The 26,370-nt window shown below is 39.8% G+C and overlaps 1 protein-coding gene across 2 annotated transcripts in view; it reads right to left on the reverse strand.

Annotated features, from left to right (window-relative positions):
- Positions 1–26,370, reverse strand: part of ptprk (protein tyrosine phosphatase receptor type K) — a 610,797-nt gene that overhangs the window by 302,320 nt on the left and 282,107 nt on the right. For both annotated transcript variants that reach the window (XM_060851099.1, XM_060851091.1), the window contains exon 7: positions 11,386–11,679. In XM_060851099.1, coding sequence (XP_060707082.1) covers positions 11,386–11,679 — 294 coding nt within the window. The remainder of the gene's footprint in view (positions 1–11,385; positions 11,680–26,370) is intronic.

Here is a 26,370-nt window from a genome sequence, read left to right on the forward strand (position 1 = left end):
ATGCAGGTTCCACTCCAAGTCACACGTCACTCTGACTTAGATCTTCATTGCTGTTCCCTTGTGAATACTAAAGGAAGATCTTGGAACTCTCATCCCAATATCACTGTGAATGTCATCTACATCACAAGTGGGGTTCAAGGTCACCACACACCAAAACCCTCTAAAGGGAAATTTGGGATGGACAGTAAATGCTGGCCTTGTCAACAATTTTTAAATATCAAGGACAAAGTTTTACAAGTCCACAAAGCAATACCCTCATCTTTGAATGAATAGAAAATTGCCCAAGCTCTATCTATAGAAAAGGTAAATAAGGTAAATGGGTCTTGCTCTGTGGTTTAGCATGTTTCCACAACATTGCTGACTGATACATTTTCCACAATTGTATAATTTTGCATCCAGATCTACAAATCAGCACCAACCTGTAAACTCACCTTCAACAGTCATATTCTAGATTAAGTACTGGGAACCATAAAGGCATCTTCCCAGCAAAAGTCTGAACCAGACAGTTTGCAATCTTGGTGTGATATTTAGTGATTGATGAGCTTTTGATGACATATCACACTGAACTCAGTTCTGAAGAACAAATTTGAAACAGTAATTCTGCCTCCACAAATGCTACCATACCTACGGAGAACCTGGATCACCTTCTGCTATTTTATTTCAGATATCCAGCACTTGCACGGCTTTGCTTTCATTAAACTGATTGGACAGGGAATGGCAAAGCAGCTTCTAATAGTCAGGAGTTTTGCTTGTAAGATTCAATAATGTAAGGGTGAAGAGCAAATTATCTGCCATTTTCCACTTTTGACAGCACTTGAGCTACAGCCTCCTTGCTCTCCCTCCTACTCCACCTCCATTAACCGATGTGACACTGAACAAGAGCAACACAGCTGGCATTACGCCCGGTTTAGCATTGCCAAGATACATTCCTTGAGCTATTGACAGTGCTTGGCACAGAATAGCAAGAGTCAAAGTAATGCACATTTACAGGCTTCTCAAGCATGCACCATCAGGTGAGATCTCCAAAGTCAGGAACAGTTGCTTGCCAGTAATCATAAGGTGCTGATTTAACCAGATTATCCTGGAGGGCTCTGATGCAGTCTCAAGCAGAGTTGAATTTCAAAGCTTTACAAAAATTTCTAATTCCACTATTCAATCTCCCTGGAAATGCCATAGAAATTACGGTCAGCAGAAGCTTTAGAAAGGCCACTACGTTGGTCAACCTGTTGAAACATTCGAATCTGGGAGCAGAGGTAGAACGTATGATAATTTCAGTGTGCTGGCGTTGGGACTGCAGGCAATTATCTGGTTCACTACCTATAAAGCCTGGTACTGCAGTTTCTTCATTACACCTGTCATTTACTGACTTAGTAGCTCTAAATATATTCTTTGATCCCGTCTCCACTTGTGTTTTCTGCATCTGTTGTATGTACATGCACATATAATAGTAATGTTAAATCTGAATAGACAATGGTGGAAGTTAGTGGGTTCTGCTTAATGACACTGAAAACCATTTAAAAAAATTTTAATCCATGCAACTTCAATATGCATCAAAACTTGCAATGTTTGAAAATGTATAACATTTCGAAAATATTGCTCATTACTTATCCCCTACAAACATCAATAAAACCAAACATCTTTTATGATGTCCTTTCCTCACACACAGAGTCAGAGTCATAGAGATGTACAGCACGGAAACAGACCTTTCGGTCCAACTCGCCCTTGCCAACCAGATATCCCAACCTAACCATTTGCCAGCACTTGGCCCATTTCCTTCTAAACCCTTCCTATTCACATACCCATCTAAATGCCTGTTAAATGTTGCAAGTGTACCAGCCTCCACCACGTCCTCTGGCAGCTCATTCCATACACACACCACCCTCTGTGTGAAACAGTTGCCCCTTAGATCTCTTTTATATCTTTCCCCTCTCACCCTAAACCTAGAGGAAGTGGTGGAGGCTGGTAGAATTGCAATATTTAAGAGGATTTTGGATGGGTATGTGAATAGGAAGGGTTTAGAAGGAAATGGGCCAAGTGCTGGCAAACGGGACCAGATTAGATTGGGATATCTGGTCAGCATGGGCGAGTTGGACCGAAGGGTCTGTTTCCGTGCTGTACATCTCTATGACTCTGACTCTATGCCCTCGAGTTCTGGACTCCCACACCCCAGGGAAAAGACTTTGCCTATTTATCCTATTTATGCCCCTCATGATTTTATAAACCTCTTCAAGGTCACCCCTCAGGCTCCGAAATGCCAGGGAAAACAGCCCCACAGCCTATTCTCCCTATAACTCAAATCCTCCAACTCTGGCATGCTCTTTGTAAATATTTTCTGAACCCTTTTAAGTTTCACAACATCTTTCCGACAGGAAGGAGCCCAGAATTGCATGCAATATTCCAACAGTGGCCTAACCAATGTCCTGTACAGCTGCAACATGACCTCCCAACTCCTGTACTCAATACTCTGACCAATAAAGGAAACCATACCAAACGCCTTCTTCACTATCCTATCTACCTGCAACCCTACTTTCAAGGAATTATGAATCTGTACTCCAAGGCCTCTTTGTTCAGCAACACTCCCTCAGACCTTACCATTAAGTGTATAAGTCCTGCTAAGATTTGCTTTCCCAAAATGCAGCATCTCACATTAATCTAAACTAAACTCCATCTGCCACTCCTCAGCCCATTAGTCCACCTAACCAAGATCCTGTTGTAATCAGAGGTAAACTTCTTTGCTGTCCATGACACCTCCAATTTTGGTGTCATCTGTAAACTTACCAACTATACCTCCTATGTTCATATCCTAATCATTTACATCAAAGACGAAAAGTGGCCCAGCACCAATCCTTGTGGCACCCCATTGGTCACAGGCCTCCAGTCTGAAAAGCAACCATCCATCACGATTCTCTGTCTTCTACCTTCAAGTCAGTTCTGTATCCATAAATGGCGAGTTCTGCCTGCATTCCATGAGATCTAACCTTGCTAACCAGTCACCCATGGGGAACCTTGTTGACTGCCTTACTGAAGTCCAAACACATCTCGCACACCGCTCTGCCCTCATCAATCCTCTTTGTTACTTTTTCAAATGACTCAATATATTTTGAGATGTGTTTTCACATGCACAAAGCCATGTTAACTATCCCTTGCCTTTCCAAATATGTGTAAATCCTGTCCATCAGGATTCCTTCCAACAACTTGCCCACCACAGACATCAGGCTCACCAGTCTATAGTTCCTTGTCTTGTCCTTATCACCTTTCTTGAATAATGGCATCGCGTTAGCCAACCTCCAGTCTTCTAGCACCTCACCTGTGACAATCGATGATACAAATATCTCAGCAAAGGCCCAGCAATCACTTCCCTAGCTTCCCACAGAGTTCTAGGGTACACCTGATCAGGTCCTGGGAATTTATCCATTGTTATGGGTTTCAAGATGGCCAGCACTTCCTCCTCTATAATGTGGACATTTTCAAAGATGTCACCATCTATTTCCCTATATTCTGTATCTTCCATGTCCCTCTCCACAGTAAACACTGATGCAAAATACTCATTTGCTATCTCCCCCATCTCCTGCGGCTCCATACAAAGACTGCCTTGTTGATCTCTGACGGACCCTATTATCTCCCTAGTTTCCCTTTTGTTCTTAATTTATTTGTAAAAACCCTTTGGATTCTCCTTAACTCTATGTGTCAAAGCTACTTCATGTCCCATTTTTGTTCTCCTGATTTCCCTCTTAAGTATGCTCCTACTGCCTTTATACTCTTCTAAGGGTTCACTCGATCTATCCTGTCTATACCTGACATATGCTTCCTCCTTGTTCTTAACTAAATTCTCAATTTCTCTTGTTATCCAGCATCCCGTAAGCCTACCAGCCTTTCCTTTCACCCCAACAGGAATATACTGTCTCTGGATTCTCACTATCTATTTTCTGAAAGCTTCCCACTTTCCAGCTGTCCCTTTACCGGTGAACATCTTAGCTTAGTTCTTGCCTATTACTGTCAAAATTAGCCTTCCTCCAATTTAGAACTTCAACTGTTAGAAAGAACCTACTCTACTCACTATTGTAGACTTACAGCAATGCTGTACTTAAAACTATTTACTCATCTGTTTGTGCTGTGACCTCTCCCAAACAGGTTCCTCCAAGATCAGTTGTGAATTTCACTGTTTGTCAGATTCACTGCAGTGTCAGTTCGCAGTGTGGGTTTCTTTCTCTCTCTCCCTTCCAGACAAGGTGCTTGCTGCCTTGGTCTTTCGGTCTCCCTTTGCTGTTGTTTTGACATTTATTTTCAAAGTTGCAAAACAATTGCAACAGCATATAACACAATAATTGCTGCTTCTGGAATTCGAAGAAATCACCTCCAACACCTGAAATGCCTCAAAGAAGGAGCAGCATGTAAGAGCTAGAATTATTTTTTTACCCTCCATCTTGGATTACCCAAAATCCTTTCTACAGGAAAATAACTCTCCCGGTTTTCAGAGAGAAATGCGGAAATTTAAGAGTGCAGTTCTCTTTTTAAATCATCCACTGAGTTTCAACAAAGTCTAGTGGCATATCTGAACTGGATACAAGCCTTACTATTCTGCTTTCACTGGATAATGTAAGTGGGTGATGGAAGACGAGATAGAAGTGAGATTATTTTTCTTGGTCTGAATGCTAATGGTAACCTTGGTCTGGTTACTTTATGACAAACATTTTTGCATATGGGGAGATGAATGAAATGTGACACGTGATACTGAAAAAGCACAGGTACAGGAACCCAATAAAGGTATGACAATGGATAAAGAAACCATAACATGAAAGAGGATTTGGGTGGAGTCTTGAGCAAGTTGCAATCTAGGTAAGGCAGAAGTTGGTGGACTGTGAGAAAAGCCATAAACTTTTAAGTCAGAAAGCCACAAAATATAGATAACTTAGCAACCGTAGAAGAAAATAAGGCTGAATCTGGAATAAATAAATGTTGATACTTAACAGAATACTAACTGCATACAGAGTTCTGAGGATCAACATGGAATCAAACAAACCATTGAGGCTGTTTACAGTTTGGCTCTCCTTAAAGTAAGCAGGCAGCCGTTAGTGTATGAAAACTATAGCACATCCAGTTTGGATTGATCGGACCTTTCCAAAGACAAGAGAAATCCAGAAATATATTGCCTGAAGAAAGCAGGATTAGAGATCATAAGCATAAAAATGAGGAGTTACTTTAAATCTGATAGCATCAGAACTAATTTATTCAGTTGAATACTGATAAATGGCAGGAATAGCCTGCAAAGCAGGGCAGTTAAGAAGCAGACCTTGAACCTCTAGAAAATGTAATAATGTGCTAGGTTGGAAAAATTATGGCACCCAAGGGATAGGTACAGTGAACAGACTAGCCCTTACTCATCCTCACTATTCGCATTCCTGTAATCAAGGTCATCTTTCAGGAAATTAATCATTTGTATAAAAAATTTATACCAACTTGGGACTTCAAACTTCAAAATTATGCAAAAAAGGGAGAGTGCAAAACTAGGTGTAATATGATTGCATTACTGGGAAATACCCCGGCACTGAACGTGAATTTTAAAATCATAAATTGCTTATCAAGAAGGGTATTATGTAGGCGAGTACGTTGAAGTGTTAACTGATATAAAACTTAAACTCTGCTGAACAGAAAACTCTACAGAGTTCGGCGACTCTCAAAATCTCATGGTTTTAAACAAAACAGCGTTGTGCTTTAAAATGCAGGAAATATTCATGGAATGAATAAAATAAATCAATAGCAAAGTTCAAAACAAGATTGCTGGTGTAAAATCAGAAGGAGATCACCTTGAAGTAGTAGATCAATTGTTACAACCATGTTGGGGAGGGGGAGTGAGTCAGCTCCATTCCTTTTAAACACTGTCTTTATTGTTTCTCCAATTTGGTTAAACTTGCAGGCAAGTGTTTTTCTTGCCCAACATGTAAAAGTTATCCATTAAGGTGCAAATCAAACAGAAGATAAGTGAGTTTTAACGTGTTTTGATCATGAGATTAAGTTCAGCTCAGACTGGGACATGTTTTTCAAGGGAGGTTTCATGAGGTGCACAACCCGTTACCAGCTGAGGACTGCAGCTGTTTGGTGTGATCCTTTTCTAAAACCGTTTCAACCTGTGGAAATCCGAGGTATTGAAAGCAAACGATCGGTTGAATCACTGATGGCTCATATTTTATCACTATCATAATATTTCTCCACCCTAAAAGTACATGAACAATATTTCTCCTGTCTGCTTTGGAGGGAGCGTTCTGCTACAAGGGATGTGCGAAGTAACATTACAAGAACAGACAACAAGCGCACACATTCTGTATTCACTCTCTTCATCCTAACATGGGCTCAAAACTCCTTTTTGGGAACACACGTCTGATTTTCAACAGCCCAAGTTTCATAATCAACATACTAGATTCAGCCAATTTTACTTATTTTCTTTCACAGAGGTTATTTGGTGGTAGTTGCTTGCTTGCCTCTCATCAGGTTTCTGAACTTGCATCCTGCACTTTGGTTGAGGTTTAAAAACTTGTTCTGTTTCTTTGATCAGTGGTCTACCATGTTTTCAGCTCACTGGTATCCTGGTGGTTACCATCAGTGTCATCTGCTGTGGGGCAGAGTGGGTCTTCCCCTGATCACTCCCACTTTTCTTTGAACACAAATGCCCTCAGGTGGACATTCAGGCTTCTGCTGTATCCTCCTGGGCCTCCTCTTTTAAGTGAGGCTTCATCTTCACATTTACCCTACCTGAAAAATCCACTGGTTCCCCTGTGAACTGACCATAATGGTGTCCATCAACTGTATCTCTGGGTCTTCCCCGTATCTTTTGTCACGTTCTCTTGGTTTATGTTTTGTTTTATTTACTGGACAAATCTGGCCCTTTGAACTCCATTTGTTCTGCCCTAACCCTTCCTGACAACTGCAGGCTGGATTTTAACCTTTTTAATTCTGGTGACCCATCTTGAGTTACTTCAAACCTCATGGGTTCTACTGCCCCCTGCTGGGCCTTCAATGCTTTCTTGGGTCTGGATTAGAGTGATGCTGGAAAAGCACACCAGGGTCAGGCAGCATCCAAGGAGCAGGAAAATTGACGTTTTGGGCAAAAGCCTTTCAATGCTTTCTTGGGTCTTAGCCTCTCAACTGCTTCCTGTTCATTTTATTGAAGCTACCTTTCTGGACCCACTAATGTTCTAAATACCTGTTTTAGGACTTCTGAAACTTTCTCAGTTCTTGACCTTTCAGCTGCTGGCTGCTGGTTTTCCCCAGCCATTCTAGTTAAACCAGACAGCTGTTTCCTGTTTCAGGCCAATGTCTCTCCAGTAAATGTCCTATTGCTGGCATTAGCAAGCTTGGAACTACACCCACTGTTACAAGGCCTGTAACAAGTCTGCTTTCTGAGTAAACTTTAACCAGTGGCATCGCCATACTGTTTCTCATGAGCCCTTTTATCAGCGCATTGGAAGTCAACTTGCTTAAATGGAAATTTTTCACTTTCTCAGACAGAAAGCTCTGTAAACATCCACTGACTTGGACAAAGCTTGATTTTCTGCTTGGATACATAAAACAATCCAGTAGTCGTTGTTGCTCTGGACATAAACTCATGATAGCTATCCTAATCAACAGTTATGCCTGAGCAAATACTGAACACCTTGAATTCAACAGCTTGTGTTTCTAGAGGATGCCAGAACTAAAAATTCTGCTTTGTGCACCTTGGGTTCCCACAGTGGCAACATTTGGGGGAAGTTTCCACCTGTATTCCATTGAGATACCTTCTTTGACAATTATGGATAGCTCTATTTTCTCTACTTGAATATTCTTTTCTACAACTTGTCTGGTGGTATTTGCCTCACATTTATCACTCCCTGATACTGGTTTACTTTCTAGACGTAAAGCTACTTGGGTTTATGGGTCTGTGTGCCAAATCTTAGCCATCAGCCAGAAAAGCTACCTGGGGCCAGTTACCCATTGTTCCATCGCTCCAGTCAACATTAGATAGCCCTTATGTTTGAGAGTCAGGTACGATTGTCGCATCAATTGGAATTTTCCTTTCATATTGAAGTTGTCTCAACTTGAACTCTCTTTCTCCTTCCCAAAATTCTCTCCTTTCTTTCCATCTCCCACTCCCCCCATACTTGTTCTTGCTTCTCTCTCTCTCACACATTCTCATCCCTTCCCCTTCTCTCATTCTAATATCTTCCTCCCTCTCTCTCCTCCTTGTCCTTGTTCCAGGGAATCTCTTTCTCTTTTGTGCTGGAATTCCAGTTTGAATCATTGCTGTTCTGATTTTATCTGTTTCAGTTCACTCAATGTACACCTCTAGGTATTTTGCAATTTGGTGTTCTGGGATTCATACAGAATTCAGCCTCTGTAGGTGTCTCAGTATCGTTTTTATACCACTGCGTCACTTAAAAGATATCTGGATGGGTATAGGAACAGGAAGGGTTTGGAGGGATATGAGCAAGTGCTGGTTGGGATATCTGATCGGCATGGACAAGTTGGACCAAATGGTCTGTTCCATGCTGTACATCTGTGACCGTATGACTCTAATTCTTTCCAGGACAATCCCTTTAACTCTATTTTGTCAGTGACCATGTCCTGATCAAGAAAGCATTTGTATCAGATACAAACATCTTGTATTGATATTAAAACAACTTGTAAAGGAACAATTTATTTTTCCCAGTCTAATCCTTTTATTTGCAAGACAAGCCCCTAAGGTTCCCCTAAACCACAAGTCAAGCATCTGTACTCATATGAAGCACAGACTCTCCAATGGATAGTGCAACCACGTTGTTGGGAGGGAATGGTGGTGATGCACCTCAACAGGTAGCACAAATTATAGGTGTTTTGATTTATCACTGAACAGATGCTTCTCCAGTTTGCTTTGTCACTGGCCATTGTCTTTTGAGGTCAAGAGAAAATGGGAATCTTCCATTTCGGCAGTTACAAATCCATTTTTTTCTCTCTGTTGACCTACCAAATCAGTTGCTGGAAATACCCAGAACCCCTGAGCATTCCCATGCCTGGCTTCATTGGGTTTCCAAGCTGAATAAACTTGTGGACAGTTTATTAAGTGAAACCTATCCATGAACATGAAAGTCAACCAGGAGACTTTCTGTTTCCTGTTTCAATGTGTTGTGATAATTATATTAAGTTCAGCGCAGACTGGCTCTTTCTTATTAATTTTTTAAAAACTCAGCTCAACCTCTAAATAGCTGACTGCTACAACCTTTTAAGTCACTGACTTTCCTTTTTCAAAATCATTTCATAGTCAATGAAGGTCTCAGCGATTTAAGTCCAATAATGGAAGCCAAAGAATTGGCAAACCAAATTTTACCACAATCATAACAACATATATGCCTTAAATTTCTTAAGTTACGCGCCCTCTCTGAATTGTAGCAACACAATTCTCCAATCCTGACAATTCTGGTTAATAATATGGGATGGACGATGAGTGGGTGAACAAAAGTTCAGGAATTCAGAGCAGAAGTAGCAGTAAAACACATAAATGCTCAATTTGGCATTTTGTTCAAGAACTAATGTTTACAATTAAGGTGCTTTACAACAAAAAAATTGCAAGCATACTCCTTGTGGAGTAGGAATAATTGAATGCAAGATGTAAAGTAATTCTACCTGGATTACAACTGGCTTTTCATTGGAATTGAACAACTCAATTCTTTGTAGTTATTTCAAAAATAAATCCCAAGCATAGCACTTAAGGTTGTATTTAAATTATTAAGAGACGCAGGCCAAGGTATCACTTCTTGTTGAGGAGAGAAAATTGGAAAATAAATCAAATAAAAAAATGTGAACATTTTAAACTTTAGTTTAGTTCAAAGGCAGGAAAGTGGACATGTGGAATGTCGGATCAGCCATGATTCTATCGAACAGCAGAGCAGGCCCAAGGGGCCGAATGGCTTTCTTCCATTCCAAATTCTTATGGCCTTACCACTACAACACTGGCCAAACACAAAATCAGCAGAGAGCATATAAACATATGAATTGGGAGCAATAGGCCATTCAGGCCATCAAGCCTACTCTGACATTTGAGGGACACCGGGCAAAGCCAGGGCGGACCCGCCGGCCTCCAGGCAAAGCCAGGGCGGACCCGCCGGCCTCCAGGCAAAGCCAGGGTGGACTCCCAGCCTCCAGAGCCTCATGGAGAATCCATCAAGATGAAGGACTGGAAGCGAGGCCTGTTTGCGTCTCAAGGCAAGTCCCAGTGCACACTTGTCTGCTCTGTCTCCTCTGCTTGGAAGGACTGTAATTCTGAACCTTTTATTCTTCCAAGTAATTCCTAAGGTCTTGTACCTAGATACATTTTGTACTGAAGATGGCAAGATGGCTCAGTGGTTAGCACTGCGGTTTCACAACTCCAGGGACCCACGTTCAATTTCAGCCTCCGGCAATTGTCTATGTCGGTGCTCCATTTTCCTCCCCCAGTCCAAAGATGTGCAGTCCTGCGGTTTGACCATACTAAATTGCCCACAGTGCTAGGTGGGTTAGCCATGGGAAATGCAGGGTTACAGGGATAGGGCATGGGAGTGGAGCTCTGGGCATAATGCTCTTCAGTGGTCGGTTTGGACTCGATGGGCCAAATGGCCTGCTTCCATACTGTCGGGATTCTATTGCACGAAGGTCTGTAATGTTGGACTTTTTACTTTTTGATTTTTCTGGTTCTTTCAAAGGAATCTCTACCAAGGTACCTTTGTTCCTTTGATGCCACAGATACCGGCAACTTTATAAACTTTTCACTGCAACCAGGTGAATATATATGACAAGAAACCCAATTATAATTCTAGATCATGGTTGATCTGATTGTGGCCTCTTCCTTCTTGTCTGCCTGCAAAACCCTTTGTTTCATTTGCCAGTCAGAAAACTGGATTTACGTAGAAAAGTAAAACGCTACAAAACACAGCGAAAAGCTATAAATTTATGAATAGTATTTAAGCAAAGCAATACCATGCGGAGGGGACAGAATTCTACTTTCTGTAAATGGCTAGGATTACACATCATCTAATCATTTAAAGACATTAAATGTACAAATTATTTTGTACTTGACTTTTTCCATAGAAACCTTTAAGATATTGATATAAATGTTTGTTTCAACTTTTCCAATATTTTGATTTATTACCAGTCAATAATGCTTCTATTATTGAGAAATGCATTCCTTCGATAGCTTTACTAATTATATCACAGTTCTGCACTGGCATTAACACTGATGCAGGATTATCAACTGATCAGCAGATGTATTCTAAATATAATGTCAACAATACACACATTCACCTCACATTCAAATTTGGGAAGCCTGTATTTCATGCTGCTGTCAATTTTGCAATAACAAAACTACACATTTAATACCATGGTTTGAAGCTGAATTGGACTAACCTGCACACTTTGTTCTGGTAATGAGTGGGGGGCCTGGTAACCCTGTTCCTCCTTCACCAGGCCTGGTCAGCAAAACTCTGATTTCATACTCCGTATCTGGATCCAAATGCCACAGCTTGTAGGTTGCTGCATTTACAGCATGGATTTCTGTCCAAGATCCACTGGTCATACCATACTCCACTTCTTTCAGAATAATCGGACCATCGCCAATAATTGAATTTGCATTGAGTTGGATCAGCAAATATGTCGGACCAACACCAAGTAACTGAGGTGGTGCAATTGGCATAGGTGGTTCTAGAAAGGTAAGAAATAAAATTTGTTACTATTCAACTTCAATTTATCATCAGCCAAACAAGCAATTGCTGTTGAAAATCAATATTTAAAAAAACACATGTTTTTGGCACAGTCAACCGAAGTCAATGTATTAATTATACAAATTCATCATTATTTTCAAAGATTCAACACAATGCAGATGCCAACCTTTACTATTCATGACTCATTTTAGCCATATAGATTTAAATTTCTCAGAATTCCACATAAGTTACACCAGCCACAAAGTCGAGTCACTTGATCCCCATCTGTACTAACACAATATTAAATTAATTTCTCAAAGTCTGACCATTCATCTCCTTGAGAAATATGTTGTCATGACAAATCAAAACACTCAGCCTCCTCCTCATTAGGTATAACATTTTGAAGTTTTCAGATTTCAGTCTACAAGGTGCAAACTGATCTGTACCTACAAAACAAAACTAAATGATTCAAAAATACTGTGTTTCCTAGTCCATGGACAAATCCTCACGCTGCCCTACACTACACCTAGCAAGCAAAATATTCCCAACTATTGACAATTTCTGAGGTCTTCTTTAGACAAAAGCTATGAGGAGCTTAGATTCCTTTTTTGAGAGCAATTGTACTTGCTCTGTTCTTTTGAAATCCTTTTTTTCAAACCTCAAATATAGCCAAATTTCTCAGGAACAGCCAGAAAGAATGCAAGTGAAATTCAGTAGGTCTGGCAACAACTGTGGAGACACAGAGAGAGAGAGAGACAGAGAGAGAGAGAGAGAGAGACACACGCACAGAGTTAAATGTTTTGAGTCTATCATAACTCTTCTTTAGAATTGAACTCACACTGGATTCAAAGCATTAACTCTTCTTCCCTCTATACAGCTGCTGCCAGACCTATTGAGTTTCGCCAGAATTCTGTGTTTGCTCAGACTTCCAGCATTTGTGGAATTCTGCTTTTATTCTGATTTCTCAAGGCTGCCTCCCCAGAGTGAACCAAATCATCCCCATTTCCTAATTCTCATCGTAGTCAGCCTCGGCCCAGCTCTTACCATCTTGAACTGATCTACAAGCAAATGGGCAAAACTTTACCTACAGAACATACTTTGACATTACACCAATTACCCCTGTAGATCTCAGCAACATTCTGCACCTGAGCTTGACCACTTCGATCTACGTTGGCTACACAGCCTGCATTATAGCTCTTATATTCTTGTCTCGTTTGACCATAACAAAAATAGTTCAAACAGAACAATTTAGCTGCTTGTTTTCACTTCACAATATTCCTGTCAGCACCCAACTCGCCTGGCACTAATAAAAATTCAATGGTTGTCCAACCCCATACATGTTCTGAAACTTTGTCACTAGTTTTGCAATTTATCCACTTGAATTGTACAAACACTATAGATTGATCATTGTGAATCCAAGGGAGTATTGTGACAGAGCCTTTTTTTTAAGTTATAGGGAGTAGGCTGAACCACAAATACCAACAGATATGGTTAAACCCATTCACATGTTTGTACAATACGTTATGTCAACAAAAGCTTTGACAAAGGGAACAGTTTTTTTGAACACTGAAGATTAGTTTTTTTTCTTATAGTAGCCTTTTTCCAAAATCTTTAATAGATTTATGAATATTAATTCCAGATTACATATCAGTCATGTATTGCATCTGTTTGGAGAGAGCTGTAAATAAACCAAAATACATTTGCATTAATTTCTAAACCTGATACACACATTTTGTAGCATTATTCCTAAAACAGCACCAAGTAATGTATAATTATCAGTGTGAAGCAAATAGTTAAGAATTAATGTCTGCAATTTTGATATTTTTAATTAAAGTATACTGACAAATGCCATATTCACAAACCACTTCAGGTGACTCATCACTGAGTAATTTATTCTAGCTAATTATGCCACGAAGCTTTTAAATTCACTATACAAGAATTAACTCAAGAAATATTTAATCTTATTACAAACTGTTATCTACACTACAAAAATAAAGAGGAATATAGAAGCGGTGAAATCAATAGAAAGATTTGGATAACAAATGGCAAGGGGAATATTAGCACACAAAATCAAAGCAAACTTGCAATTTCTCTTTGTTAGGATAAGAGGATAACTAAAAGAAACAGTAGAGCTCCTAAAACACTAAAAAGGCACCTTATGTACAGATGTTAAAGATGCTGATATGGTTCTTAATGAATACGTATTGTTTCACATAGCAAAGAGGGAAAGACACAGATCGTAACGAATAAGGGCCATGAGATATTGGATACCTTAAACAGAAGGAGGGGAAGAAAATTAATGAGATTAGTATCCTTTTAAAGTGGATAAATTACAAGGACAGCATGAAATACACCACAAGCTCTTGAAAGCAGCTGTGTGGTAAATAGTACAAAGTCTCTCCATTATTTTCCAATTCTCACTGGAAATATGCATAATATTGAAGGATTAGAGGATTGTTAAATTCCTTTAAAAGGAGAATTAGATATAACTAAACAACTATAGGGTAGGCAGTCTGACCTCAGAAGTAGGCAAATCATTGGAACCAATTTGGAGATATGGGGTAATCGGTCACTTAGAAAGTCACAGATTTATCAAGTAAAGTCAGTATGAATTTGTTAAGGGAAGATAGTGCCTAATGAACTTGATTAAATGATGAATTAACAAAGAGAATTGACAGGGTAGGACAGTTGATATGGTTATGTGGAAGCTAGTAAGCCTTGTGACAAGGTCCCACACATCTGTTTGATTGGAAAACACCAAGGGTATAGGGAAATGCAGCAAGCTTGATAAAGAATTGGCCAAATGGCAGTGAACAACTACAACTGGAAGGTTGCTTTCAGTGGCGCCCCATTGTGCTCTTGGTATTAGGACCATGCTTTCTGTGGGATATATTAATGAATACAATATATAGTATGTTCTGGTATAACATGGCAGTTGCATTCCTCTGCAACATCATGCTATAGAAAATCACACTAAGAAAAACTGCCATGGGAAATCACAATCGAAGATCACTATATCCATTCAGCAGACAGTTTGCGCTGTGTTCACAATTTATTAATTGCATTATAACTCATTTGCGTTGATGAAATGCGCATTATACCAGAATGACCTGCATATGCGAAGGCCCTTATCAAGAAGTTTGCAGATGACACAATAAAATGGCTGCATAGTTGAGCTTGAGGAAAATAGCTCTAGACTGCAGAAAGATATCAACAAGATACCTGGTAAACTGATAAATAGCAACTGGAGTTCAATCCAGACACATGAGGTGATGTATCTAGGGAGGTCAAACTCGACAAAGGAATACACAATTAATGAGAGGTACAGAAAATTTGAAAAACCTTGAAGTGAATGTCGACAGATCCCTGATGTTAGCAGTACAGGCTGATAAGCTAGTTAAGATGACATATAGAATACCTTCCTTCATTAAAGGGGAGGCAGAGGTGAAGTAGTAATGCCACTGGAGCAGTAATCCAAAACAGAAGGCCTATATTCTGTGATTTGGAGGTGCCAGTGTTGGACTGGGGTGTACAAGTTAAAAATCACACCACCAGGTTATAGTCCAACAGGTTTATTTGGAAGCACTAGCTTTCAGAGCGCTGCTTCTTCATCAGGTGGTCGTGGAGTATAAGATCATTAGACACAGAATTTATAACAAAATATAACAAGTGTAATTATACATGGAAAAAGACTTGGATTGTTTGTTAAGTATCTCATCTTTTAGAATGACCATGTTGTGGTTTCAGTTCTTCCATATGTAAACCCCAGAACATTGTTTTTTAAAGCTAGTGCTTCCAACTAAACCTGTCGGATTAGAACATGGAGTTGCGTGATTTTTAACTGTATTCTGAGAATGTGTTTGAATTCCACCATGAAAAATAAAGAAATTCATTTTTTTTTTTAAAAATCAGCAATTAATATTCTAGCCTCATGGCAACAACCAAACTATCATAATACCCACCTGGTTCACGCACATGCGTCCTTTCAGAAAGGAAATCTGTTATCCTTACCTGGCCTGGCCTGGCCTGCATGTGACTCCAGACCATTAGCAAGGCGGCAATGTTTATTTGTCCCTTAACTCCTACTATATTCATTGATATGACCAAATGTATGCGACAAAGTGAATCTGTGGACTGAGCTCCAAAGATGTGGATGACCAAGAGGATTCATTACAATCAGCAAGTGTTTCAAGGTGAAATGAAATACAACTCTCAACTGTGAGAGCTGAAATGTTCACCTCAAAATCCAGACCAGTGTCAATCAGGCATGCCTGGTAGTCCATGCACCATTTAAAGTATTCCTGATAATGGCTATTCACCTCAAAAGGTCAACTGTCCTCTCGTGCCAGTATTAAATATCATTTTAATCACAGAAATTTTGTGATTCTGAAGCTATGACGCAGCAAGGGGCTGTTTATCTCATCTTATCTGCATCGAATCTTTGGGCATTTTAACTTGCTACTAAATTCCATCCTTATGCATTAACTTTGCATGTAGTTCCAATTAAATAATCATCAAATTCCCTTGATTTCCCTCAACTGAATTTGCTTCCACCACACTTTCACGCAATGCATTTCAAATCAAACCACCTGCTGCATGAAATTGTCTTTTTCGCCTTCCATGTTTATTTACCAAAATACTGTAAAACTGTGCCCTTTGGTTTTCAAAATCCTTGTTAATGAATGGGACATTTTTCCCTATCAGTTCCTTACAGGCTTCATGATGTTTAAAAATTCTATCAAATCCCTTTCTCCTCTTAAAAGTAAACAGTCTCAACTTCTCCCATTTTTCTTCAGTTACCTGAGATGTCTTATCCCTGGAATCATTCTCAAACTTTTATCCCACTTTTTCCAATATATGCACATCTTTCCTGTATAGCAGGGGCCCAGAACTATATTCAATACTAGACAAAGTTTAACCAGGGTCTGAAGCATAACCTCCTTCATCTTGCAGTCCAGAATATTGTATGCTTTATTAACATATCTCGCTATCTTCCCTGCCACTTTTTCCTTCTGTACACGTATACCCAGATCTCACTACCTTGGATTTTACACTGTCCATCCATCATCTTTGCACCAAAGTGCATCACCTCACACTTCTCAACATCGAATTTTATCAGCCCATTTCAACAACAGGATAATGTATGTTTTAAGTTCTACCCTGTCCTCCTCACAGCTTACAACTTTCCCAAATTTGATGCCACCACAAACTTGGAAACTATCCCTGGCAAAACAAATTCCATATAATTTGTTTATCAAAAAAAACAAGGATACCAATACCTCCACTTATAAAAAAAATTGTCCAGCTCAGAACCACCCATTAGCTATTGCTCTCTATTTCATATTACTCAATTTTGTATCTATATTGTTTTTGTCCCTGATATTCCATGATTTATCACTTTCTTCACAAATCTCAGTCCAACAGTAACAGCTTTACTCATCAAAACCTTACTCCTTGTTCTGTTCGCCGAGCTGGGTATTTGTGTTGCAGACGTTTCATCCCCTGTCTACGTGACATCCTCAGTGCTTGAGAGCCTCCTGTGAAGCGTATCTGTGATGTTTCCTCCAACAGTTATAGTGATTTGTATCTGCCATTGCAAAGGACAGCTGGAACTGACAACCGGAAGCGGCAGATTCAAACCACTACAAATGCCGGAGGAAAGATCACAGAAGCGCTTCACAGGAGGCTCCCAAGTACTGAGGATGTCACCTAGACAGGGGACGAAACTCTGCAACACAAATTCCTAACTCGGCAAACAGAACCACAGCAATGAGCAACCGAGCTACAAATCTTCTCCCAAACTTTCAACCTTACTCCTTCAAAACAACTCCAGCAAGTTGGGCGCAACTTTCCCTTCAAAGATCCTCCCGAGTCTTCTGAATCAACCCATATTTTGCTATGTGACAATCAATTCTATTCCAAATAACTATTTCTGGATGATTTTCCATCACCGAAGTTAAACTGATGGTCAGTAATCACTGAGCATATCTTTATAACCTTTTCTTTTAAATCTACTTTTTTGCAATGTTTGCAATTCTCTAGTCCTCTGAAACCATCCCCAAATCCAGGGAATGCTGAAAGAATGCCGCTTCCACTCTTACTTTCCTTAATATCTTAGGATGCATCTCATTCACTTGGCCAATCTACCCTGCCACATCACTAATTCAAATTTTTACATCTTATTTACTGTAACTAGAGTTCCCTGAACTTATGTGAACTTTATTCTTGTACTATTAACAAAAAACTGGAACATAGCAACAAGTAGAAATTCAACATCCTTACTCACAAATTAGCTCCCTCTTTCATCAATCTTTCCCCCTACTCTAGTTTGGAAATTTATTTTTCTCCAAAATCACAGACGTTGAAACATGTTGACTAAAAGCATCTTCTCAACAAATAAACTGATATTGCCTGTAATATCAATGCCATACTTATCTCTCCTCTCATGCTATTTTATTCGCTGTGTGTGTGTGTGTGTGTGTGTGTGTGTGTGTGTGTGTGTGTGTGTGTGTGCGCGTGCGCCCCTCCCTTTGTGTATCTCCCTCTCTCTGTGTCTCTGTATCTGTATCTCACTCTCTCTCGCTCTGAAGTGCTGGTGTCTTTGCCCAGATCCTCATCTCTCTCAGTTCCTTCCATGTAATGTCTATACTTCCCATCACAGCCATATGAGATCTATAGTTTGCAGATGACTTCCATGTTATTGCCCACACTGCACTGACCACTCAATCTCTTAAGCCAGCAAAGAAAATACTGGAGAAACTCAGCAGGTTAACTCTGGCTACAGGTGCTGTCAATGTTCAGAGTCCAATACGGTGCTTGTTCAGAGTAGAAGAGTTCCAAAGAATCAACATCGTGGACTTGAACGTGAACTCGGTTTCTTCTTGGACATTAACTCTGGCTACAGGTGCTGTCAACCTGCTGAGTTTCTCCAGCATTTTCTTCTGCTCGCTAAAAATCAAAAGCATCAGCAGTATTTTGCTTTTACTCAATCACTGAAACTCTACCAGAGGGTGAGTCTATCCTTGAAAATGTGTGTTATTGTGTTTTAAGTTATCTTTATTAACTTACTCACCAGCTCATTATATTCATTAATACCTGGTTCCTGTTCATTCATTCATAACTCTTTACTGCCCATTATTTACTATCATATGGTTTCATTTGTTCATTCATAAAACCATAGTTGTGTTGTATATTTTACCATAAGATAGATCAAAACAATCCTTTTAAACACATTACTGCATCGGCACATCTTATCAGTCCTTGCCACCAGCAGTGTTTATCTGTGAATAAGTGTAGCACGCAGTACAATACCATCCACACCATTATGTTTCCATGAAACATCATAACACTAATCAGCCCTGACCAACCACCTCCTGGACCTGAATAGATTCCCCAGTTAGTACATAGCTGTCAAATACCTTTTAACTGGGCCATTATCCCTTTAAGAAACTAACGAGAAAACAGCACTCCCATGGAATTGTATGAATAAATGAAACTCGTGCAAATAGTAAACAAAGCAAACATGGTGGGAGGTGTCCCCACATGTAATGGTGGTATCCATGCCCACACTCTGACATGTCTTGCAGCACCTACCATGACAGGGTTGTATGCATTCTCTCACAGATTTGACCCCTTTACACACGCGCACACACACACACACACACACACGTATATACACTCTCTCTCACAGCCCCCCACCCCAGACACCCACACACAAAAACCCACATGCACATTTTCACGTATACATTTGTGGGGTTAATTTGTACTTGCAGAGTTACACGGTACTTTGCTCAAAAACTGCATGAATTCATGTAAGACTGTTAACTCACTTTTTAAGATTAGAATCAGTCTAAACATTATGGCACAGACGACAGAACACAGGGGGTTAACACCTTCAACATCTTATCTGGCTGACTCCAATTGTTACAGTTCACCTGAGAATGTAATTTTTTTAAAAAAAGCTTTGATTTACATATGAAAGAAGTCAAACTATCATGGTCATTCTAACAGATAAGAAATTTAAACAATCAAGGAATTTTTCAACATTTAATTTCAGTTACATCACACTGTAAACTTTTGCTATAAATTCTGTGTCTTACAACTGTGTCCTCCACAACCACCTGATGAAGGAGCGGTGCTCTGAAAGCTAGCGCTTCCAATTAAACCTGTTGGACTATAACCTGGTGTTGTGAGATATTTTGGAAATAGTTATCATAATAAAGTCATTTTGGAAAGGGCTAGAGATAAAAGAGGAGTAAATGTTCTAAAGTAGGGCAAGGCAAACTTTATAAAGCTGAGAGATGTTCCGTCAAAACTGAAGTGGTTACAGCTACTTGAAGGAACATCAGCGGCAAATTAGTGAGAAGCATTCAAAAGCGAGATCTATAAGCATAATGTAGCTATGTCCCCCAATAGAAAAAAGTTGGTACAGCCAAATCTACAGTCCCTTTGTTAACAAGAAGCTACAGGATAAGATAAAACAGAAAAACAGAATTTATGACAATCAAAAAATGCAATACTTTGCAAAGCTTCAGCCAGTATAGAAAGCAATAGAAAAAATGATATTGCAAAGCCAAGATAAGGCACGTTAACAATGATGACAATGGAAAGGGTTAAACATCTCGTGCATTATAAAGGGTATTTTGCAGACATTTCAGTTAAAGAGAAATAATCAAATTAAGAAAGAAAATATTGGAGGGACTGACCTCTTTGAAGGTGCATGGATCACCAGATAAATTCTATCCTAGACTGTTAATGGGAGGCAGGGTGAAATAGCAGATACTCAGAGGATATTGAAATTTTCACTGTATACAGGCAAGGTACAAGAAGTTCAGCAGTCTGCAAACATTGTGCCATTATTCATAAAGAGTGTGCGTCGGCAATATAATCATAGGACTAGTGATGGGCAAATTACTTTATTCAATATTAAACTGCTATTTTGAGAGTCACGGATTGATCAGGGATGTTCATTTTTTTTTATTAAGGGAAGGCCATGTCTTCATAACTTAATTTCTTCTCAGTAATTAACAAGGAGAATTAGTAGGGTGGCATAGTGGATGGTGTCCATATGAATTTTAATAAGGCATCTGACAAGGTCCCAAATAGTGGACTGATCAGAAAAAGTAAAGTCCATGGGATACAGGGGAACATGGCAAATGGCTCAAACTTGCCTCAGTGATAGGAATCAAAGTTAAAAATCACACAACACCAGGTTATAGTTCAACAGGTTTCTTTGAAAGGACTAGCTTTTGGAGAGCTGCTCCTTTGCCAGGACGCTGTGGAACATGACGTATCATTTCAGCTGCACGACACTGTAATCTTTTGCTATAAATTCTGTGCATTATGATCCTGTTCCACAACCACCTGATGAAGGAGCAGTGCTCCAAAAAGCTATGCTTCCAAATAAATCTGTTGGATATAACCTGATGTTGGGATATTGTTAACTTCGTCCACCCTAGTCCAACACCGACACCTCCACATCAGAGGAAACAAAGGATAATTAACAGCAGCTTATGTTCATTCCCAAACTGCAATTTTTCCCTGTCCTTTATCTTTAAATTCCCAAATCTCCTCCCTCATAAATCTTTCCTTCCATTAGTTATTTTACAGCTCAGAGTAAGAGGAAGCAAAAGCCACAGAAACCACAACTCCAAAAGTAGCAAGTTGGTTCAACTGATCCATTCTACTGTTTACACCCCACTCCAGCTTCCTCTCAGAACATGGGAATATGGAAGGTGGTCATTTGGCCAACAAACAGCCACCTCGCAAATCCCATTTTACTGTTGGTTAGTCTTATGCCATCCAAGTCTATCAGTTTGACTCTTAACTTCATTCTCCTTTGTAAGCTTGGTCAACCTCAATTTAGATGAATCATACCCAAAGTCTCACTGCTGTGCAGCTGGGTGGAAAATTAAAATGAAAATTTTTTTTTTGTCTAGGTTACATAGATCCCTGGCCTCAAGTGAAGTCAATGATAGACCTGGCCTTGAGGTGAAGCCAGCTGGACTTCTAGCCTCAGGAAGCTCAGGTGAAACCCAGCACACATTCATCTGCTCTGTCTTCTCTGCTTCAAAAGACTGTAATTCTGGACTTTTTATCTATTTACCTTTCGAATTTATTTGTAAACACCTGTACCTAGGTAGCTTTGTACCGAACAAGGCATCATCAGTGGTGAGTTTGTAAATTATTCACTGCACTCCAAGGTCTCTTTGTTCAGCAACACTCCCCAAGACCTTACCATCTATTTTAGAAGTCCTGTACTGATTTGTCATACCAATATGCTGCACCTCACATTTATCTAAATTAAATTCCATCTGCCACTCCACGACCCACTGGCCTGTGAGATTAAGACCACAGTGCACTATGAGGTAACCTTCTTCGCTACCACACCTCCAATTTTAGTTATCTGCAAACTTACTAACCATACCTCATATGTTCATATCCAAATTATTTACATAAATGACAAAAAGCATTGGATCCAACAGTGGTTCTTGTGGCACACTGCAGGTCACAGGCCTCCAGTCTGAAACCTAACCCCTCCACCACCACCCTATGTCTTGAAAGTGGAGTTGCACGTAGATAGGTAGTGAAGGCGGCATTTGGTATTCTTGCCTTTACTGATCAGTGCACTGAGTATTGGAGTTCGGAGGTTATGTTGCGCATGTACAGGACATTAGTTTGGCCACTTTTGGATTAGTGCATGCAATTCTGGCCTCCCTCCTATAGGAAGGATACCGTGAAACACGAAAGAGTTCAGGAAAGGTTGAGCATGATGTTGCTGAGGTTGGAGAGCTTAAGCAAGGGAGAGGCTGAATAAACTTGGGCTAACAGAGGCTGAGGGGTGACCTGAGGTTTATAAAATCATGAGCAGCATGGATAGGGTAAATAGGCAAGGTCTTTTCCCTGGAGTGAGAGAGTCCAAGACTAGAAAGCATGGGTTAAGATGAGAGGGGGGGAAAGGGACCTAAGGGACAATCTTTTCACATAGAGGGCAGTGCATGGATGGAATGAGCAGCCAGATGAAGTGGAGGAGGCTGGTACAACTACAACATTTAAAACGCAGCTGCATGGGTATATGAATAGGAGGGGTTCGGTCAAATGCTAGCAAATGGGACTAGAATTATATCGGGTATCTGGTCAGCATGGGTGAGTTAGACCAAATGGTCTGTTCTGTGCAGTATATCTCGATGACTCTACTCATGTGAGTACAGATGAAAATAAACCTAATTCTATTTGGCTCAAATTGTAGCAAATTCTACATTCTCACCACTCTCTAGCTCCTCTCATCTCTTATTTTTCCCATTTTGCAGGGGGCAAGCTATCAATTCTGCTTCATATCCGGACTCCACATGCTCATCTATTACAAGTTGCCAATTGTAAACCTTTTGTAAACCTAGATTTTTTTTAATCTGCCAAATTACAATGAACTATTCTACTAACTCGTTAAAGAATTTAACAAGGGTATGAAGCAAAGTGTTTACACTGCATTTCATTCTCAATATTCATTATTATATTTTGGCTTCTAGATTTTTCTTTCTTTTGGCGTATAAATCATTTATGATACTCCGAGCATATGTGACAATAAAGGCTTTTCTATTCAATTTGTCCTTTATTAGGAAATCCATTTTTAACCACTTCTGAATCTGACCTGGTGCATAATTTCCCATCTATTTAGATCCTTTTTAAAATTATGACACAATATTTCTATCCACCAATCCAGCTCTACACAGTTTTTTGAATAAATGTGTACGTGCGCGCATACATGTGTTTCATAGGTAGTTCTTGAACGTCACTCCTCGGGACGAAAAATTTTCTCCTCATGGTGGATTAGTTTATTTCAAGTCAATTTTTCTAATTTAAATACAGTTGTATCATTTCTAATCTCCAAGTCCAGTGTCATGTTCACCTGATCTATGTTCTTGGTAAACAATAAAAGGAAAGTAATTAGTTAATTTGCCTGTCAAGTCATTAGCAATAATTTTGTCTTGACCATTTCTTGATGGTCATGTTAAAGTTCTGGCTTTCCATTCTTTTCTCAACGATTAGTATTCTCAAATACTGGAACTCAAATTCATTTACGGACTTCTCTACTTGTCTTTCTGTATTCTTCCTCATCATGCTCCTTACTGTGTACATAGTTAGTATATCCCACTTTCCTTCATCTCAAAAGGTCCCTTTACTCATCCACAGGGCCGCAGAGTTGTTCACTCATTAGCAAGAGATGACTGGTGGTGAATTTAACTGAAAGATCCCCACACCTCAGTGAGTGGAGAGGTTGAGAAGGTGGGACCTTTGTGGTAGTCTCAGTCGATGCAGGAATTGAACCTATACTGTTGGTGCCACTGTGTCACAATCATACACTAGATTCAATTTCCACATCAAATGAGGTCACCATGAGGTCATCATCTTCTCAACCTCTTCCCTTGCCGGAGGTGTGGTGACCCTTGGGTTAAACCAGTCATCTCTCTAATGACTGAACAGTTCTACAGTCCCCTGGGACTATGGTAACTTTGCTCTTATTTTTCCCAAGTCTGTTGAACACATTCTCCAAGGTATAATATTGCTTTTGTACATCATTGGTAAACAATATTATTGACCATTTTATTTTGCCAAGTCCTATTCTGAGCATCTCAATGTTTTTTTCTCCAATTTGTTTTGTTATGATTATCTTCATGTACATTTATAGTTGGTGAACCTGTAGGGCTGATGACAAATGCAGAACATGACTTCTGGTAAGGCAGCCAATGGCTACACTGTGTTAGAAAAGTTGAAATTTAATGGGTGACATGAGGCCAGGCAGGAAATTAATTGAAATAACCCAAATCAGAGTAAATCAAATGCTTTGTAACATGCTGAGGATTTAATCAAATATTCCTTTTAAACAAACATTACCATTTGTGGAGGGAATGCCAAATACCATGTACTGCATGTAATCCAAGTAATTTCAATCAATGAGCAAAGACAAAAGACATTTACATAAAACATTCAAATAACCTTTATTTGACAGTTCCAACATTAATGCATGAAACATTGCCTGTTTTATCAATTGCACTCAGTTAGTGAGAAACAACATTTCTACTGCAAAGTGACTGCCATTCATGACTTTGCATAAGCTTTTAGAAATGCAAATAGAGCATTGGTAATCCATAGCTGTAATTATGAATGGATTTACCGCAGTATTTAGTGGACACCTTAGAAACCCAGCAATAGATATCAGCATTCAAGTCTCTCTTGAAATTCATAAGTATTAACAGCTTCATCAGATTTTAGCAGAACACTTGAATTTAAATGAGCTAGAAAACAAGCATGCAATTGTTCTGCTGCAATATTAATATTCTATGAAATACAACGTACCACCGAGTCTCAATGCAAAGAAATGGATCACTTCCTAGACACAGAGGGAGTCAGCTGATATGCAAGTTAAGTTCTCAGAAGCTTTTCTCTCAGTATTAGGCATGAACAGCAATTTAAGTTTCATTTTAAATGTAAACAGCAAAAAGGTGCAATGTGTAAATCAAACTCTAAAGCATTGAAAGATCCTTCCAAAATGAGGTCCAATTTATATTTTGATCATAAAAAAAGTGTTGATGGGGGTGACCATTATTTTAAAAACGTGAAAAAAATTACACAAGTAATTTAAGTTAAATTTGTTACATTTTATTTCATGAACTAATTCTGTAAGGATAGTTTGTACTACAGTCCGAATGTTTTAAAAACAGTCAAATTTGTTGCCTTCAGCATCCATCACAAAGCATTCACTGAATTCATTCCCACTCACTTTGGCAATGGCATCATCATAAAGACCCCACTCTGGATCAGATCTGGTATTTTCAGTTTTATAATTATCCCTGCAGAACAAAAACACCTTCCTCACCATCTGTTGAACTGAATATGCCACATATTTTGAACAATCTAATCACAATTTGTGCATTAATAGCATGCCAGGTTGGGTGGTGAAACTGTGCCAGAAATGGACAGCATTCACATTTTTTCACCTCTGTCAACCGTCATTCAGCACAAACATGATCCTCAAGTGCCTTGTTGAGGCACATAACCAAAGATTGCATGATGGGCATTAGAACCGCCCAGGAGAACTAGAAATTGAGCGTCAATTCTTTACGAGTTACATTTCATTTCAGTTATATGGATCTAAGCATGCCATATATGAATAAGACATTCTTTTCATAGGAGAAAGTGAGGACTGCAGATGCTGGAGATCAGAGCTGAAAAATATGTTGCTGGAAAAGCGCAGGTCAGGCAGCATCAAAGGAGCAGGAAAATCAACGTTTCGGGCATAAGCCCTTCTTCAGGAATGAGGAGGGTGTGCCAAGTAGGCTAAGATAAAAGGTAGGGAGGAGGGACTTGGGGGAGGGGCACTGGGAACGTGATAGGTGGAAGGAGGTTAAGGTGAGGGTGATAGGCCGGAGAGGGGGTGGGGGGCAGAGAGGTCTGGAAGAAGATTGCAGGTCAAGAAGGCGGTGCTGAGTCAGAGGGTTGGGACTGAGATAAGTTTGGGGGGTGGGGGGCGGGGGTGGGATGGGGAGGACAAATGAGGAAGCTGGAGAAATCTGTATTCATCCCTTGAGGTTGGAAGGTTTCTAGGCGGAAGATGAGGCGCTCTTCCTCCAGGCGTCGTGTTGCCTTGGTCTGGCGATGCAGGAGACCAAAGACCTGCATGTCCTTGGCGGAGTGG

Source organism: Hemiscyllium ocellatum, chromosome 3, assembly GCF_020745735.1.
Source record: "Hemiscyllium ocellatum isolate sHemOce1 chromosome 3, sHemOce1.pat.X.cur, whole genome shotgun sequence".
NCBI lineage: Eukaryota > Metazoa > Chordata > Chondrichthyes > Orectolobiformes > Hemiscylliidae > Hemiscyllium > Hemiscyllium ocellatum.